Genomic DNA, 20,703 nt, shown 5'->3' with positions numbered 1-20,703 from the left:
TCATACGATTTGTTTTTGGCAGAGTGTCTCAGTTAGCTTCTGAACAATGTTTTCTCCAGTCAGGTCACTTTCTAGTAAGGCTTCAAACCCTTCTTGTACACTGGTTATTATCTGGTTTAGATTTTTCATTAAGTGGGACACATCAGGCTGTGCGATGAGATCAGGACATAGTTAGTGGTTAGCCAAATTAGCAGGGTGGTGAAAACCATAAGCTAGAGGCCATTCATTCAAAACTTATGGCTGTCAAAACCACTACGGGTAACCGAGTACCGAGAATTACAATGCATTTACATCATTTATTTGAATATTGTTTATTTAAGATTTTTTCAGCCTATGTCTTCTGTCATTATTGTCAAATAAACATCAGAAACCCTCAGTTTTACATTTAACAATTTACTGCAAACACCAAATCTCTCAGCTGTGAGCCTTTACATCCGCTGTATTATACTATATTCTAATACCAAAACTACAGCTATCTGCTCTGTGTGCTTCAACCAAGAATTTGCATTTAACTTCCAACTATTCCACATAATTTTGAAACTTGTATTTGCTGTGAAAATTGCACCTTTTTCTCTAACTTAGGATCTCTTCATTCTATACTAATACGATGCCAGAAAGAAGAAATATTTATCTGTATTCTGTTACCATTTTACCACGAGTAAACAAACATAGGGCATAAAGCACACCTCCAGTTCCCCGTTCTCTGCAGCATCATGTAAGGGCGTCCCTCCCCAGTTGTCGGTGACGATCTCTCCGCCGTGCAGCAGCAGCCAGCTGAGCACCTTCGCGTGACCTCGACTGGCTGCAAAGTGCATCGCCGTGGCTCCGTCACCGTCCCTGTCCGCCAGGCTGATCTCTGTGAAACTCATCTACAGAGGGGGGGAAAGATGAGGACATAAGTTACAGTTAGTTCAGCTGCAGTCTGAGAAACTTGTTAAAATTGTAGAAGGTGGCAAGTCGCAAGTTCAGTTTTAGATTGATGCTTTGTGGTAGTTACAAATGCTTAAATAAGAATTCAATCGTGTTTTAGATGCAAAAAAACATAGTAAACTTGCAATAGAACTCATTTAATGACTCAAACAAGCAGTATGTCATTTCTGCTGCTTGGGTTCTCTCAATCAAAACAACGAAAGATGCAGAATGGCAACATTGTGAAGTGGCACAGGATCATGAATGATGTCTTCACCACTGCTGTCTAAGAAAATCTAAGTCGCACGACTGGCAATCCACTTGACTGGTTTCATTCATATCTCTCAGGCTGCACTCAGTTCATCCAACTCAAATCCTTCTGTTCCCAGCCCTCTCCTGTCTCTTCAGGTGTGCCCCAGGGATCTGTCCTGGGGCCCCTTGTTTTCATCACCTACCTCCTTCCCCTTGACAATATCTTCCGTAAATACAACATTCACTTTCATTGTTACACGGATGACACCCAGCTCTACCTATCCAGTAAACCCAACTTCACATTCCCACCCTCCTATTTGGTCTCCCTCACAAATCCCTCCATAAGCTTCAACTGGTCCAGAACTCAGCTGCTCGCAACATCTCCAAACCCCCCTCATTTCATCACATCACCCCCATCCTACAGCAGCTCCACAGTTCCAATAGCTGTGCGTAACATTAGATAACATTAATGGCTAAGCTACCATTAGAAGGATCAATAACCAATACAGCTACGTTAGGTGGTAAATTTAAATGCAGGGCCACCTGTAATCACATCAATCAAACTAATTGTGATCCATCGCAAGTTAGCAATAAAACAATAACTAATGAGTTTTCCTACTCCTTCATCTTCCTCCTGCACACCCTGACATATCTGGTGTTTCTGGCATTTTCTTGGCTATAGGGGGTGAAGGATATATGATGACATCAACAGGTAGCCATAATGAAACACAGGTAAACTGAGATACAGATTTCTCTGGGTTTGAAATTTGTTAGAAACATCTGGGATAATATAAGTACACAAGACAATTATTTTCACAGAATTTAGAAATCTACTTTTTAGAAATGTTAAATATAATACATTTAAGAAAACTATCTGGCCTTAGTTTAGACTCTGATTTAGACATCAGGTGTGTCAACCTTGTGATCAGTTAAAGTATGGGCAGTGGCTCTAGGAAAACAAACTTAAAGATTAGCTCCACAGTGTCACGACTTTGAAACACACCAGCCATACGATGACAGTGTTGTGGCCCATCTGGGCAGCAGCGTGCAGAGGTGTCATCCCGTCATTGGCTCTGATGCTCGGATCAGCTCCGCAATCCTTGACCAGGTATTGGACGACCTCCAGATGACCCTCCTGGCAGGCCAGGTAGAGCGGCGTGGCACCATTCTTAGTTTGGGAGTTGACAACACTGTGAGGAAGTGAAAGAGTTAGGTGAACAAAAGACTCATGGGTGGACAGAAAACCAACTAAACCGATGATATTATACATAAAATTAGCTCAGGTTTCAGTTGTGTGATTCATTTTAACAGTATCTTGGTACAAATGATGTTGACTAAATGAAGATCTGACTAATTTCACGCCCATGTCCAAAGTTCAAAATTTCACCTGACCAACCACGGTATTGCAAATATTTCCATTTTAACAAATACAGTTGGTGCTTATACACATTTAGAACAGAAGAACAGTGCAGATTATTTGCAGCAATCTTCTTTGCAGGTTTAATCATCTAAAAAGAAAAGCTTCGGTTTCAAATTGAAAGTAAAACTCTTACACTGAGCCTGTCAAAAGCAACAAAACACCATCTTACTTGAGGTGTTGTTTCTAGAAAGAATCCCATTCACTAACTTGTCGATTATGTAGCTTGTGAATGAAAATTAACAATTTCATTCTAAAATAAGAAGTTCAAGTCTTAAATTCAAGAGCATTCCTTGAGTATGTATTGTTGGATCTCTGTTTAGTTCTGCTAATTATACAGAAAGTCTATAAATCCACTTCTTCTTCATTCTGCTGTTGCACAAGGTAAAATGTTTTCATGAGGTTTTCGGCTTTTTTCTCAGACAGTTCTTTAGAAAATTTTCAGAAACAAGCTAAAAGACACTAAAACGCCACACTGACAGTCAGACTGGAAAAACCTTTTAAGCTGACACTAGACTAAATACACAGTTTATGTGTTTTAGATGCTTCCATCAAGTCATTGTTTACACTTTTTTTGCACTTGCAGTTCTCACACAGACAAAAGAAATAGAAATGTACTTTGCTACACACTTGTCAAGGCTAATTTATCTGACACTGATGGTGATAATGAAGAGTAGTAACCCGGCTGTGTCTTACCAGATAATGGCTGTAAAGCACATTTTCCTATTTGCCAACAACAACAGTAGTTGGTTGAAGAGATTAGGCAGTATTTTTTGGCTCTGTTGACAGAACATTTTATAAGAATGACCTTAAAACAATGCAAACATTTAACAAAAATGTGAACAATGTTTTCAGATTTATCTAGTCTGAAGACAAAATGTACCTAACTGACAGAAAAACATGTCTTTGTCAATGTCAACATTGGGCTATTCTGAGCGGAGACAGTAGTGGTGTCCAGCCAAATCCCACTCTCCTTTATTTGCAAAGGTCCTTCACTCCGCCTCCGATACAAAACCTCCTCCAATGCCTGGATCCCTCCTTGTCCTAGATCTTCTCCGTCACAGCGGGAGGTCAGGGAGTGAACGGGCGCTTCCACACTAAATCCCATAAGGTTGTGGCTTTATTTGGACTCTGACAAACGAGCAGTGAGTCTCCTAAGAGGATTATCACTCCACTGGCTTTGCTCGACTTGCTTTGTGCTTAACGAAGGGTTGCCAGTGGGCAAAGAGTAGGTAAATAGGAGTAGATGTTGAGAGGCAGGGCGGCTCCTTTAGACTCAAACGTGACCCTGCCATGCTTTCCCCAAAAGGATTTGGCTCATTAAAGCTACACACGGATATTTATGCTCAAATTAAACATGCAAAGCTGTATTTGCTTTTGATCAATCTGTGCCAGTAAATATAGAGGAAATCTGGGGGCATAATAACAAAGTCTGAGGCATCGCTTCCCTTCGAGAGAAAACAACAGAGGCTTGTTTGGGTGATTGAGGGAAAAGTTCTAAGTAAACACTAAATATTTCAAAATAAGACGGGGAAGTAATCTGCGTTTCTGTCATCAGGAAGTGGGCACTCAGATGAATTATTCATGCGTGTAACTAAAGTGGGATAAAGTTCAGCTGCACACTAAGGTCTGTTCAGGAGAGGAGCTGATATTAATCCTAACCACAACATTTTAAGAGTCAGGAGGTGGAGTGTGTTCACGGTGAGACGGATACAGTTCTGTCACAGCAACACAATGCCTTTGTCACAACTCTTCAAAGTGAAGAGGCTCAAACACTCCCCGCTAAAGAAGTGCTTTTGGAGAGCAGGTGTAGCTTTCAAAGGGCTGAGAAAGAGGTTAGCCTTGTGTGACGACACAAGAAGCACAAGAGACGCTACTTCATCAGCCACTGGGAGGAGAAAAACTCACTAAAACAGAAGACATTTGATACATTTCCAGTTCAGCTCTGATGAGTAGTTTACCTCAGTAATTGTCTGTCCTCTCCCTTCCCCCTCACAGACACAGGAACAATGAGCAAGGTTATCTCCATTACTGCTAAAGTGATTGATGTCGCACTAATGGCCTTTTTCTTAATAAACGCTCACTATGTGCTCATTGTGTTTCCTGTCTAAATAATGAAGGAAGGTTGTGGGAAAATGTAGACGCTTTATTTACCTTAATGACCTTTGGGTTTTTTGTGCAAAACTATGTGTTTAAATATATTTCACAGTCGAAATCTGATTACATAATGGGTCGAAATCTATAACTGAGGGACTTTTGAAGTCCATGGGATATATCTTGCATACATTTTTATTAAAAGTAAATGTTAAATAAATGTTTTTATGTTCATTATGATCATGTCTTTACGAATTCCATAATTATTTATTATGGAAACAATCATTTATTCATAAAAAATGACTGGATATCACTAAAATGTCAACTAAATAACGTCCCAATTTAATACCAACCACCCTCTAATTAGCTAAACAATAATAAAATGAGCTGATTCAGATATAGTTTGGATTGTGTTCTTTTAGTAAGTTGAGATAATCATGACAGATATTTCTTTTTTGGCAATATGTCAAATTTTATATGGAAAATAACAAATTAAATCCCTTTCCACTAAGTTCCCCATTACAAAAACACCTCTCCAGGAAGTGTGTTAATTCCAGATCACATGACCTGCTCCACATGATGTCATTTCCTCCTGAAGAAAAGACTGGCCAGACTCCAAGGCTTTCTGACTTATTTAATATAAAGTAGTCAACAGGTTTACTACAGTATCTTCATAAAGAACATTCAATTTCAGTTTTACTCAATTCTGTATAATATATAGAAGAATCTTTCTCTAAAATGCCATGTGGTGTTTGATTATAGATGATCATGTTGATTTTAGGCCTGAAAACAGCAAAAATGTCAACTATGATACCTGCCAACTATGTTATAAAAAGTCCCACAATAATAGGCTCACTTGAGCTCTAATCTAAACTTCTTTGAGAGACGGCTTCAAAACAAGAGGACAACCAAAATACACAGACGATAAACACGTAGAAACAAACAGGAACATTTAATAAAACCCTAAATGAGAGTAACACCTAAGAGGTTTCCAGTAAACACCGAATTATAATGCAGTGCTCTGCTGGGAAACCTTGCATCCTGGCATTCATGGGGATGTTACTTTGGCACATAAAATCCATCTAAACAATGTTCCACCCCCTGAGGCAGGGTTGTGCACCCAACTGTGCCTTAAAAACTGATCAGCAATGACTCGAAGAACACGAAACGATCTATAACCAACATCCCTGTGTTGATGCCCCGATGGACCAGAGCTGTTTGTCATTATTAGTCAGTTGGTTTTAATGTTGTGGTTGATCCCTGTTGATTTCAAATATCAGCTCAGACCAATAACTTAAGTTGAAGATGCAACAAATTTGCATGAAACAGCCTCCTGCTCATTTCATTTTCAATGCACGTCTCCAGTTTATTTAGAGACTTTTTTAAAAAGCAGAGGAGCACGTAAAGATTCACTTTAAAGACGGTGTATCTAAGGTTTGGTCTTCTTAACGAAACTCCTACATGATATCTAGTTGTAACACTGCAGGCCTTTTACCCAGAAGCATCACTGCATTTTCTCACGTTAAACCTCTTGAAACAGAAAAGAGGTTTTGTCCAAGTTGTACCAAGAAGTTATTAAGAAGATTAAATCTGAAGAAAATAAGTGCAGTTCAGTCATTGGCTGAGAGAAATGCTCGACTATTCACCCTTTACTGTCTGTGTATGTAAATGTAATCAAATTCAAAACTCATTTCAAAAACTTGAAGTTAGAAAGAGCGCACCATAGTAAAGACTTCTACCCTAAACAACACCAAGGATAGTTGGAATGCATTCATACCTCAATATCCATACGAATCATTATATTTTTATGTATTTAAATACTCGAACTGGTTCTACTTTTCAGTCTTTTCTTTCTGCTACTGCATCAAATTCCTAAATGCAAGACGAAATCCTGGCTCATTTTGACACGAGGTCTTTTATTTGAGGGTGAGGAGATGATTTGTTTGTATATATTCATTTTATTTGTGACTCTATGAACAATTTAAGTTTTCTCTATCCCTATTTGAGCAACTGTCATTTAAGAAAACTGAACAAAATATATTTAAAAAAATCCTCATATAACTGCTAGTTTGTCTGCACTCCCACTGTGTTTAAAACAGAGGTTCAGACAGTCATTTCCTGGATTATTCTAATGCAGAAGTGTCCCGTTTTTAACTGTATGTTGGAACTGCAGCTTGGCCCACAATCTTAATCCACACTAATTGGTTGCATAACTTGTCTATAGCCTCTTTCTCTCGTTCACCCTCCTTCATTCATTCACTCCTTTGTGTACCGAGGTTATCAGCAGACGCACAGCACGTAGAACTTCTAGTTTTGGGTAACTGGGAGTCATGTGTGTAGATGCAGCTTACATGTCAAAGACACTAAAATATGCATCCGGAAGTAAAGAAGCATCTCAACAGCATCAACATCTATAGTCAGCTCCCTCCTCTGATTGCTTGTCTTCACTTCAGAGTATTTATGGGTTGTGCATGTAAGTCAGAAGAAAGTCAATTTGCTGTATGTAACAAATCTAAGACATTTATCCAGATACAGTAACTAACCTGGCTTATCATCACATTTTGTGCTTGTTTTTTTACCCAATCTCTGACTAGTTATTGTGGTAGTTTTATTGCCATAGTTTTACTTATGAGTTTTATTAGGTGGAGTGTAGGGATGTCCAATAATATCGGCCCGATATTGGCATAAAACTGTAATATCAGTCAATATCTTTGTCGGTTGTTTTGCCTATCATGAAAACGGATAAAATAATGCCTGGATTTCGCCGACAGCTCGAAGTTGTACCGTATAGTTGTCACATTGGAATAGACTCATAGAGGGAGGGAGAGTGTCAACTGTTGTTTGAGACAATTAAAAAAAGAAAAAAAAACAGAATTTTCTCCATAACTTCAGTAGAAGCAGTTTTCTTATTTTGCACAGACAGTGTTTCCATTTAAAAGCCTTGTTTCATCTGAAAATGCATCCAATGGGACATCACAATAAAATGAGGCATGATGTGTTAATTCCACCACAGGAGATACGTGATGTTACCTAGAATTAGTTAAATAGCCCACAGATATCGGTACTGGAGTGGGAAAGTGAGAGTTAGACGATATCGGCATATCGGTTATTGGCAAAAAAGTCAATATCGGACGTCCCTAGTGGAGTGGTTTTAGTGCTTAAAGCTGTCAAGTTGAATACTTTACCAGGGTTCCTTCATGTGGGTTGAATTTGTAACCCCACATGTTCTCTGCTGATTTTATTGTAGCTGTCCTAGGTTTTGAGTTTAGTACTGGTTTCTGATGTATTAGTGTTTGTCTGAGCACCGACCTGTTCGTCCTATTTTGAATGGTCTGTGAACTAAGTAGTAACAGTTCATCCTCAGTAATCTCTAGAGAAATCCTTGCTGCTGTTTCTCATCTGGTTTTCTTGACTAAAGTTACTATTATGCAGTCCAATCTGCAGCGGTCTGTCACAAGTCCTCCATAGCTGGGTTATTATCATGAATCTTTTTGCTTATGTGATGGATCAGAGTGGCCATTTCACTGATCTTTGCCACTTTTAACAGCCAGTTTTAGAATTCACCCTGGCAGAGTAACCACAGGTTTAGCTATCAAGTTAACACTCAGAATTGGTTCAAATGTTTTTGTTGCCATTTAGAGTTTGTGCTTCCTGATTTATTTTGTTTTACCACAATAGATTAGAACTGAAAAAACACAAGTTTATAAAACATTTGATCAAATAACCTGAGGAGCATCTAGATAAATACATCAAACTAGCTCACATGACCTCAAAGATCTGTACTGATGAAGGCCTAGTTGGAAGTAAAAGTCCTGGTGGAGAGGCTTTGCAGTGTCTTGATGCTGTGTTAGAGTGTGAAGTAACTTTTTTATGACAGAAATGCTGCAAACAGAAAACACAACAAACACTTGAGATGTAGCTGCTGCTGCTTGTTTACAGTGTTGGTGTCTGTACTTTTACCAGCCACACTCTCATTATATTTTACCATCATTAGGCTGCCAGTTACTAAAGTGGTGATGTAACACAGGGAGTCATGTTATCCTTGTGATTTTTCAAGTAGAACAAACTCAGAGCCATCAAATTACCTCTTAAGTCTCACGGATACAAATTTGTGGCTTGTAATAAACCCTGCAGCTAGAATGCTATCTCTCCGCTGCAAAGTTCTTTTCTAAACAATACCTGAGGCTGGAGACTAGAAAGCAGCCCGTCTATTCAAACGGATTTGTTTTCCTCATTATCTTATCGCTGGTTGGCGCTACTGTGTGTCGCCCTGGAGATGGTGGTAAACTGCAGCGGTGGGAGGGGAGGTGGAGAGCAGTGAATGGGGCCCAGCTATCAGGGAGCTACCATGTCCCAGCGGATCATTAAATTTTCAGCAGGTATGCACCTGTCTGGGCTGCAACCGGACAATATTGGAAGTGCTGAGCAGAAGGTTAGAGCCTGGACAAGCTGCTTATCCTGCTAAGGTCATCTAAGTCAACACCATTTAAACAACAAGGCTGTTTAGCTCAAATTAGGCGTAATTACATTTCTGTTTCTTTCTGGCACCAATTAATGATCATTATTGATACCAGAGCAGATACATCCTTCAGTTCAAGAGTTAATATTTCCCTTTTTTGTACTTTTACAACCTGACAGGTACAATATTACTATTGAAAGTGGAAAAACAAAGCAAGCAGTAGTTGTTTTACTGCAACGTCTGTTCATTTATTATGTTAGTTAAATGCATTTTAGTTGTATATAGTGTTGCAATGCAGCCATAAACATATTAAACAGCACGCTGTATGATAATTAGAATTAGAAACATAAAGTAAAACACAAAGACGTTCTTTAGAGGAACACGTTCCCTCACTGTTTACTCGTGGAACTGATAACTCCCTGCAAATACTTTTACATTGTCTACAGCACAATTTAATGCTTACCAATTAAAACCGCTATAACACCCCTCAGTGGAATTACAGAGTAGAGCTGCAAGGACTAATTGATTATTTGTCAGTTATTCAATTAACTGCCGAGCATTTTTATAATTATCAGTTACAGTACTTGTGTTTAAAAAAAGAATTTATTCAGTTCCAGCTTTTTAAAGTGAATTATGTTCTTGTTTCTTTTCACGTATGACAGGAAACTGAATATCTTTGGATTGTGAACCAGAAAAGACATTTAAGGATGTCATCATTGGCTTTGGGAAACACTGATCAAAAAAGATGTTCTGACTTTTTCTAAACCAAACAGCAAAGTGATTTAAAAAAGAAAATAAGTGACCTACTGATTGATGGTGAAAATAATCCTTATTGCAGCCTTATTATAGACTATATATACGTATATATGGTGCTGACAGCCTAACGACAAGAAATATTTTGCTGCTGAAATCAATCTTTTAGGTGTTTTATGTTCTAAAACACATTAAGCTGGCTGAAATAAAGTAGAATCGCATCCATTTTTTGGAGACATTATCTGCAAACAGCCTGTTTATGAAGAGTTTGTTGTGCTTCTAGTCTTACGACTCTGTGCTGCTTCCCAGAGGAGAAGTCCACCAACATCTCACCATGTCCATGGAGCTAACATGGTACATATGGGCGAATGTTATCTCTGACACAGATGGGTCTGACGCTGCACTGATTAGGGATGACATTCATTAAGGGGAAACTGCACAATGCACAAAAGCATTCATGTCCCGCAAATAGGATTAGTCAATTAATTAATTAGTTGATCGGCAGAAAATAAATCAGCAGCTCTCATCCTCACTGAAATGTTGCTGGTCTCCCTTGAAATAAGGCTGCTAACTTATGACGGAACAACCAAGTTAAATCAAAATTAAATACACAATATTAAAACTAATTCTTAAAGTCATTTTCTTCAAACATTTGTTGGCTACGGGTTCTCTAGTGAGAGAAATTGCTGCATTTCCTGACCTTGCATTGCAATAAATTTAATAGTTTAGACTTTTGGACTGCTGAACAAAGAAAAACGCTTTTTTTCCCACTTAATTCAAGTTTCTGTGTAGATTCCTTGTAATCCAGGTGGTCATTAGAGTTCTAAAACTCCTAAGAACACAGCTGGACTCCTCTTTCTGGTTCTTGAAGACATTTCACTCTTGAGGGTTCTTTAGGTTTGAGTTCAGTTCTTCAGAAACGACCTCTATTCTGATGTTTTCTAGAAAATAATCACTAGATAATGAAAATAATCCTCAAAATGTCATCTCTATAGAAATGTTGTAATGCACAGTCCAAAGCAAATACAAATCCTGCACACTTGCTGATGTGGTTGTTAGAAAGACTCTCACACAGCTAGACAGGTGTGCATCAGCGTTATTGGAATATCTTTAGGTGTATTACATAAGCGGCACATGTGTGCTGTAGTAGTAGCAGTATTTTGGGAAAGCTAAGCTACTAAGAGGTTTTTGCTTTGTTTCCTTAATGGGATTTGAACACAAACGATTCAGATTGCTCCACAGGTATCAAAAAGCAAAGTTCAAGTTGCTTCTCGCCGGTTGATTATTTAAATAATACTGTTAGTATGAGACCTAATCCCACCGTTTCTGCTGCTGTTGTGATTGTTAAGCATCTGAGAAGAAATAAGAGTTGATGCGATGACCTTTGAGAATCTGGAAGATCATTTATCAATGTCAGACTTCTTAAGTGGCGACAGTCTGAAATCTGAATCTGAACAGAGAATCTAGTTTACATTATTCTATTTCAGCTACAAACAGCAGGAAAAAAACAGACTGGAGACCAGAGAAATGTCTTAAATACAATTTAGAATCAAATATGTGCTGCTGGCTTAATATCTGAAGGGAATGTCGTCTGGTACCAGGTTAAAGAATGAAAAACTAAAGAGTAGATGGTGATAAATTATAGTTTAGCTTTACAATCTTAAGCATTTATAATACAAGTAATGATGCTTTTATATTGGACTGTTGTTTCTCAGGTTTTCATTTCAATATCATACATTAAAATATCTTGAAAAGAAGGGACAGTAACCAATCACAACGGGTAGGAATAAAAGAAAATTCTGACAGAAAATGACCTCCAAAGGCCCACAGATGTGAGCACGGATCAGTTTTTATGTTTGACATCGTAATGTGACAGTATCGTTGCATTTTGTGCTTCATTTTTTACATATTTAGATTGAATGTTGTAGAATTAGCTTTGTATGTTGCAGGTAAACAAACAGCGGCACCCAGCTCGCTTTTAGTGTGTGTTTTCTAAACAAAGGCATTGCTCAAAGGATCAACTGCAATCCTGCAAGATTAAGTGACCATTAGACAGCAGTAGGAGGCAATCAGCCACTAATAAATCACGCTGACTGTTTTGATTTCAGCGACAGGAAACCAGGCGGCTGCTGCAAAGACAATAGTGCATTTCTCTTACTTTGGGCTGTGCCCCAGTAGCAGTCGTAGAGAGGGCAGGTCTCCCTTGGCAGCAGCGTAGTGAACAGGTAGGGCACCGGTATCGGTGGAGGCTCCAGGGTCGCCCTCACCGGTCTTTAGCAGCCAATCAGTGATCTCATGGTGGCTGAAACGGGATGCGAGGTGGAGAACAGTGGCACCAGAACTGTCCCTGTCCTAGAAATCCAACAAACCAGAGGGACACAGGTGAAATGAGGAGTTTTGGAAGAAAGAAATCAGCAAAATAGTTTCACAGTTGCAAAAAAGCAAAATACTAAGAGGTGCTTAGACTGTGAATCAGCCGTACAGTTTATTGCACTCAGAGCTACAGTACGACCACCAGAGGCACAAACAACACTTAGAAACAACCAGTCTTGACTAAAGTGCTATTTGACTGAGAAAATGTTCAATAGAATTTTGCAAAATATAAGATTACACTGTAAAAAATGTTTGTACATTTTACAGTGGAAAAACTGTCAAACCATGACAGTAAAAATCTGTAAACTCTGAAACACTTTGATGCAGTTTATATAACACTGAATCACCGTAAATTGGTTAATCAGGGGAAAGTGTGTTTTTAGATTATTTTTTCTCTACATTTCCTGACTCCTGCACAGTTTTTAATGGAAAAATGCTGGAATATGTGTAGTAATACTGTGATTTTTGCATTTAATTCTCAAAAAGAATTCAGTTTTCACAGTTAAATGTACATATTGTTGTAGTGGTAATGGAAACATGCTGCAGTATTTGTAACAAGTAACATGGCGATTTCTGCATTTGTTACATGTAAACCAGTCAAATTGATGTACTTTTATGTTAATAACGGACATATGCTTTAATATTTATGACAGCTTAAACCGCAATTTTTGCTAAAAATACACATATTCAATGTTAAATACACTAACTGTTGTGCTGATGATGGAAAAATGTTGTAATATTTATAATAAGTTACACAAACTTTATTTAATATCATATTATCATGTAAATTTTCCAATTTTTAAAGGTTAAAATTTTTTTAACAGTGAAATATGGAATCAAGCACGTTTTTAAACTCTAAAATCAACAATATCAATACATTTCTTTACTGTAAATGTAGAAAATATTTTTCTGTAATTTTGCAGTTCCATTCTGGTGACCACAGCTGCCAGAATTTTACCATAGAAACTTCTTTTTTTTTTTTTTACAGCGTGGGGCTTCCCTATCCTCTCTAACACATCCTTTACTTTATGCATACTTTTCTTGTTTGACAGTAGCTAACACAGGAAAAAGAAGTGCCGTTTGGGTTTATGTATATTAATAACAACAAAGAAGTGTCATTCTGAGGCAGTAGAGTGCCGCAATTTAGTCACATTAGCATCAGATAAAATCATGATTGGAGCTGAGTAACACAACGGTGAAAAGTGGAAGCGAGCATCAAGCTCCCATCAAGTAGATTACATTCAACCGGTACCAGAGAGGTTTTACTGCTAAATGTCAGCCGAACATCTTATCAGTTAATTTATGCCACCGGTCGCTCTTTGAGGCTTTAGGCGCTCTGTCAAGCAGCCCTCAAAAGTAATGGAGACAGCAGGTAGATGACGGCGCTCCTGTTACTGTTTTAAAATTAGAATCAGAGGCTACTACAGATCTGTGACATAATGTGATATAAGATGAGGCGTAATATGGGTCAGCTCTGTGGCTTAGTCAGAGGGGACTGTTGCCTCAGTTCATTAAAGTCTTTAGGATGAATCTGACCTAGCTGGCCGGCTCCTCTGGGTGGAGTTTCTCCATATGTTTGCACCGCTTTCCTCCACAATCAGAAGAAACAATCATAATACTGGCTACAGAAACAGTAAGATCTAACTATTGTGAGAGTTGTTCATGTCCTTGTGTCTTATCCCTGGTGACCTTTCCAGGATGTACCATGCCACTCACCCACTGCATGCTGGGATACTCTGGAGGACAAACAGTAGCTTGGTATAGGAAATGTATGTGAGGATACTCTAAATCAGGGGTGTCGAACATGAGGCCCGCGGGCCAAAAGCGGCCCTCCAGAGGGTCCAATCCAGCCCTCAAAGTGTAAAAATTCCAGAGAAGACATTAACTGCAGATTGTAAATTAGTAAAACTATAAATTTAAAATCATTTCTAGACCATGACAAGTTGTTTGGATCAGAAAGTAAAATACTAGATTGTTCTTTGTTCATTTATCATTTTGTGTCTCATTTTTCTAATATTTTGTCTTGTTTTTGTTGTTTTTTTTATCCTTTTTTGCCTGACTTTCGTCTCATGTTTTTGTCGTTTTGCCAGACAAATGTTCAGATGCTCCAGAACCTATCAGGCTATAAAGGCAGCTGTAAGTATTTGGATAGCTGAGCTTTAAACGTAAATAACAGACATGACATCTAAAGCTTTAGGTTCACTTTGAGTAGATTTACATAAACAGAGAAGGAACTACTTGGGAGATGTGTCTGTTTGAACACAAGCACCCACATTTGTGAGGTTAAAACATAATTGGAGACTTGATTTTATTATTATTATTGATATTGCACAGCCTTGTGGAAGAGTTACTGAGCATTTCACTGACCAAAATCCTGAGGTTCTGTTCCCGAAGTCTTCTCTGGATTAAGAAAAGTGTACAAAAGAGCATCCTTTACTTGCTGTACAGTCAAAAAGGGGTTTTCTTTCTGGGGTCTGCTAGCTCATTTTCTATTTTTCCTGCAAGCCTTTAGTAAACCAGCTTCCTTTGATATCTCTCCCACATATTTTTGCTTTTTTGAGCATCAGTGTTGTCTTCGCTGACACCGTCACATCTTTACTCCTCATTTTCTCTGTTATCGCAGTTTAAACAGGAACTCCCAATCAGCTTTGATCCACGTGTGAGCTCTTTTAATCACTAGACAGACACAACTGCCCAGGAAGCATGTAGTAGAGTGAAACCTCGTATTTCTCCCACACAAAGCTCTTTAACTACTGACATACACCAGATTATACCACGTGTTGCAGCTTTTTGTGGAACTCTTTGAAAGCAGCCACTATATTTCTGCTTTTTGCTTTTTGCGTAAAACTACTTTGCATCTTCTAGAAAGGTCATAGAAGTAAGAGAACTAAGTTGAAATGTTTTAATCTGTCACTGATGATAATATTTACAGCACCAGAAGTCATTCCTGCTGTCATATCAACTCACACCGCCGTCACCTGTTCCTGTTTGTGACCGTCATGAGTTACTGTTTGTCCTGTATGAAGGATAATACATTTGCAAATCCAGTTTTGCATACTTCGTTTCCATGGGAACATGAGGCAACGCAGCAAAGCCGGTATTAACCCAAAAGCAAAAACTTCCATTGCAGTTTAAGTTTACAGTATTTCATGTGTACTTAAGTAAATGAAGTTCCTTTATTCATTCTTCCTGTCAGTGTGTGAGCATCTGCTGCTGTTCAGCATCAGCATGCAGCCTCTTCTGAGGACCTCCTCCTCCTAAACTAGAGCTCAGTGGCTGTTTTCTCCCAGACTGCTGGACTGTCATCTTGTTCTGACATCTTCTCGGGGCTTTGATGCTAAATCCTTTAGTTTGTATTCAGTTTCAATCTTGGATGATTGGTTATGTTTTGTTAAAAACCACTCAAGGTAGAAGTTTTTTACAGTTTCAGGACGTGAGCAACTAGAAGTGAAATATTAGTGTCATAATTAGGTTTATTGTGGTCAACTGCCGGATTTAGCAACACATAACACTGTAATATGTCTGTGAAAATGGTTGATTTGTTGTGTTTTCTCTATAGAGGAGACTATATGTGTTGCTAGACTGTGAGATTAGTACCTCTGGATGACCCAAATGTTGTTTTTTCCCACCAGTGAAGGCATAAAAGCACACTAAAAGTAGTTAAGGTTAGGTAAGGAGCTTTCTCTGTTGAGAAAAAGCAGCCAGGTGGGAGGAAATAGAATTGGACTGCTTCCTGCTTCACCTAACTGTACCTCTGGTCACTCACCTCTGGCCGACATCCTCCCTGGGTCAGCAGCCACTGTAAGCAGGCCAGGTTACCCGTGGCCGCCGCGTCATGCGCCGGGTTCGCCCCATTGTTGGCCAGGCAGTTCCCCGGCAGCCCTGCCTCCTCCACCAGGAAGCGCAGGCAGGTGAGCTTCCCGGCCCGGGCTGCGTGGTGGACAGGGGAGGCCCCGAGCCCGTCCTTGACGTCGCTGGTGAGCGCTTTCGCCGCTAATTGCACTTTGAGAGTCTGCACGTCGCCTTGCCTGGCGGCGAGCAGCGTCCGGTCGCCCTCCACCACCATGGCTGGCCCAGACTCTGCTGCCGTACGGTTGCCTTCGTTGACCCCGATCAGCTTCACCGTGCGGATGAGGTCAGCATTGTCTTCACAAAAGCCTCAGATCACGTCAGTCAGCGGGTTGATTTTGTTTGGCGGCTCAGTTATCCAACCATGGATCTCCAATGCGCAACGGTCGGCTTAGTTCATAAGCAGCACATTTTACTAAGAGACACCTGTTTACATGTTGAAATAAAACTCAGTCCATTACTATTAACCTGAATGAACCCCCTTATGTTTTACGCCTCGCTGTGGCTCGTGTCCGGTCCTGTTCTCTCTGACGCGCGTAAAATCCCAAACACCTGTTGCGCAAAGTTTAATATCCAAGCAAACTACATTTATCTAACCGGTTTATTTACCCGTTTTGCTGCCGAATAACCACCGCCTCGTGTGTGGAGCCTTTGGAGAATATTGCGCCGCGGTGTTTTTCTTCCTATAGTAGCAGATGGCGACATGGGACTCAGCGCCTGTTAAATAATCCATCAGGGGGAGGATCGCTGAGCCTGTTACAGTTTGCTGCTTTCTGGAAATCGGCTCAGAAATTAAAGGAGCAGCGCGGACAGGCTACTCAGAATACTCCGAGTACAGACAGAGAAAGTTCTACAACTGTGGAGGTGGTGGTGGGTGTCAGTCAGGCAGCTATTGAGCCACAACTAAACACCAATTCAGCGATGGACTTTTTGAACTCACGCCCAGTCCTGTTTGCATACAGCTTCTCCTGCATTAATTTTACATGGCAGTGAACTCAGCATCACTGGACACCTGCAGGTTGATCACTGTAGAGGTCCATCTGGTGGCCTTTTGTGAAAGTGTAACACTAAATATTGTTGCTTTGCCCAGTTCAGGACAATGTCTACTTTCTTTTAGTTGTATTTTGAATATTTACCACATACAATATGAAGCTACACAAGAAATAAGCCTAAGTGAACAAATTTAGAGGATATTTTTTGATGTAGCTTTAACTTTAGCAGCAGCATAAATGTAATGTAACACATACATTTTTAAAAATATTTTTGTAAAAGGTTTGAATATTGCCAATTAGTTTAGCAATGATGAGTCAAGGACAAAACTTTACTGTCACTTTATTATCATTTAATTCCTTCCATAACAAATGTGAAATCACCAGGAATGTTTTATCTACAGCATTCAAAATTTCTTAACATAATCATTTTTCGTGTTCAAACTAATGAATAACACTCCACACGATGCCCTCAAAAGTCCCACAGGTTCAACTTATTACAGAAAACAGAATGTGGAGCTGGAAGCACAAATGTTTGATGTTTTTGTTTCAGAAATAACTGATGATGAGAATCACTGTTAATTATATTTCTGCTGCTACAAATTTATTAATACACTGATTATTTTTTTCATAAGTCAGTTGTTTGGTTATTAAAATGTCAAAAATGAGTGGAAAAGGCCCAAACTTAACATCTGAAGCATACACCATCACACAGAACAAATAAAATCAGCAATAATCTCACATTTGAAACTTAAAACCAGCAGTTGTTTGATGTATGCTTACAGTAAGGCTTAGGTTATGTTAAAATACTCAGTCCACTTAAAAGCTAGATCTCTTTATTTCAGTGTTGTTTAAAGGTTATCCAGGCCACTAACCTCCAATAACGTACCTAAAATTAAAACTGACTACACCACAAGTGGTCAGAACCTGAATTTATTCTAATGACAGACCTTCAAGATCTCACTGTGGAGACTGAAAACACCGAACCATGTGTTATACACACATTTTTGGAGCTAATAAATAGTTTGGTTTGTTTAAACCCTCACTCTAAACTGACATTTTGACACTTTATTGCAATGGATCAGTGTTTTTTTATATTTTGTAGCTGCACTATTAAACTGTGATTTCTACATCATAAAAGCATTTAGTCAAATCAACTAATCTTCTCTAGTTTCCTTACAGTAAATCAGCGTAACCATTAATTCAACTCCATGTCCTAACTTTCTTCAAGTTGTTGTCTTAAATTTGACGAATTTAACTCTGCTATTTTTACACTTTTTAAATGACTTGGACCTTTGAACAGCAGGGAATTTACATTTCTATGCAGAATCAAGATCTGTCAGACTGGTCACCTGATAAAAAGGACACGTCAGCACACGTCAGATGATGCTCTGAAGAAGACTGCAGTTGCAGTCGACACATGTCAGCTAAGGTAAAACCATCTTATCTTTGATTTGTCGGTATAAAAAATAATGTTATCCTATGATAATTAATGACAAAATGAACATCATCCAAATATGTAAACAGATATGTTTTTGCTTATAACAATGGATTATTGATCCAAGGCAAACATTTTAAATATTTTGCAGCATTAAACATAATTGTTATTACAGAGAACCTTGTCACGTTATATGAACCCTAACAGGAAATGTTTTATTTGTAACTTCTATTGGAATGTGTGAAGGAATAATTAAGTAATGAAGCCTTTTATTAGAGGAAATAATAGTCATTTATGAATTACGATAACAATATAATCTGACAGATTATGATATTAAAAATCCTTTGAGCTGGGTTGTCTATCATTATACAGAGTAGATTATCTTCAACCAACCAGTAAAATGCTCCAAGTTAAAGTAAAATGATCCTACAATATAATCCTGTAACACTCTGAACTGGACCATTTTGCAAAAGACTGTATTTTTTATTTATCATCATTTATATTTTGGTTGCAATACTTGTGTGCTTTCATCAAAGTAGTAAAATGTTGAGTGCAAGATTTGATGTGTAACATTTGCACTGTGGTTTCATAATAACTAAGTAAAACAAGTGAAAAAGTCCACGGTATGGTGCACTCAGCCAGTTAAATAGCTCATCCAAAGTCTACAAGGGAAGTAAAATGTTTAGCAGTTTTTACTTCCACTTTGAAAAACATGTTCTGATAAAATAAACATCATCTTAGTGAGGTTTGGTTGAACAAGGTCAAGTTTAGAAATAAAGCATTTTCTATTTATGCAGATGGTCTGTCAACCTGATGCTGTTATGAACTGTAATACTTTTTATTACCAAATGGTGGCAGGAAAGTCTTGTATTGTTCAGTGCAGCTTTCTCCACCTGCAAAGGTGTTCAGGTGTGAAGTCATCCTTATGTTGTAGCTCTTTGATATCAGTGGAATCCGTCTCACACATGTAGGACATACAGATAAAACATACACTACTGTGCAAAAGTTTGGGGTCAATCAGACAATTTCTCACTTTTATCCATGTGCTAACATAATTGCACAAGGGTTTTCTAATCATCAATGAGCCTTTCAACACCATTAGCTAACACAATGTAGCATTAGAACACAGGAGTGATGGTTGCTGGAAATGTTCCTCTGTACCTCTATGGAGATATTCTATTAAAAATCAGCTGTTTCCAGCTACAATAGTCATTTACCACATTAACAATGTCTACACTGGATTTATCATTCATTTAATGTTATCTTCATTGGAAAAAATGCTTTTTTTCAAAAATAAAGACATTTCTCAGTGACACCAAACTTTTGAACGGTAGTGTACATATAACATTTCTAAAAACCAGATTTCTAAATTCAATGAAATTAGTTTCTTGTGTACTTCTATTATCCCAGAGGTCCAACAAATTTCAAACCCAGAGAAATCTCTAATTTTATTAGTGTAACTGTGTTTCATTATGAGCACCTGTTGATGGAAGCAGATCTCCTATTTTCTTTCAAAAATAAGTGACCCCAAACTGTTGAACTGTATGTGAAAAAGGACTAATGGTGAAAGTTTTAGGTATTAATATTTGGATGGAAACAATAACTCATCGGTATTTCTGTGCTTTGGGAGCCTCAAGTCAACAGAAAATAACATCAAAACTATATTTTATATATAGGCTACATTATCTGGAGCTGTTTTTGTGGTATCATTTGGGAGAAATTCTAAAAGATATAAATATTTCCAGCCTCCTTCACACTCTGCCTGCTCAGTGTCCGACTGGGTTGATTGATTTTGACGCTCTGCGGGACGCTGGGGGTCGTTTGGTGGTGTTGGAGGGTGAGGAGGGGGTTGTGGGTGAGTCTCGTGCTCGACGCGTGCCTCTTTTTGCCCCATCTGTTGCACCGGTCCAACTGTCACCGACACCGAGCGCCAGTTTATTTGGAAGGGGGGAGAGGGGGGGATTCCCACGGTGCTGGTAGTACAATCCCCAGGAGGAAGTGGACAATAAAAACCCCTAACAAGCTTTAAGGGGACATGCATCAGAAGTGTTACAGCCTGGGAACCTGTCAGAACGCACGAATGATGCTGTTATTCAAATGAATTCAGAATAGTAAAATATCTGTGCGCATTTAGTGTCACATTTGGATGAATATGTTTCCTGAAGGCGCA

At 38.8% G+C, this 20,703-nt stretch overlaps 1 protein-coding gene across 2 annotated transcripts in view; it reads right to left on the bottom strand.

Moving 5' to 3' along the window:
- The window catches only part of espn (espin), a 52,630-nt gene extending 35,656 nt beyond the window's left edge, over nucleotides 1-16,974 (bottom strand). The window contains exons 1-4 of one of the 2 annotated variants that reach the window (XM_055013099.1): nucleotides 16,024-16,974; nucleotides 12,043-12,236; nucleotides 2,165-2,351; nucleotides 687-869 (exon numbers count right to left, since the gene is read on the bottom strand). In XM_055013099.1, the coding sequence (XP_054869074.1) occupies nucleotides 687-869; nucleotides 2,165-2,351; nucleotides 12,043-12,236; nucleotides 16,024-16,323 (864 nt within the window). In that variant the 5' untranslated portion in view covers nucleotides 16,324-16,974. The remainder of the gene's footprint in view (nucleotides 1-686; nucleotides 870-2,164; nucleotides 2,352-12,042; nucleotides 12,237-16,023) is intronic. The other variant, XM_055013100.1, reaches the window with a different exon arrangement.
- Nucleotides 16,975-20,703: the final 3,729 nt, after the last annotated feature.

The sequence above is a fragment of the Amphiprion ocellaris genome, chromosome 8 (assembly GCF_022539595.1).
Source record: "Amphiprion ocellaris isolate individual 3 ecotype Okinawa chromosome 8, ASM2253959v1, whole genome shotgun sequence".
Taxonomy (NCBI): Eukaryota; Metazoa; Chordata; class Actinopteri; family Pomacentridae; genus Amphiprion; species Amphiprion ocellaris.
This window is presented reverse-complemented; position numbering and strand designations above follow the sequence as displayed.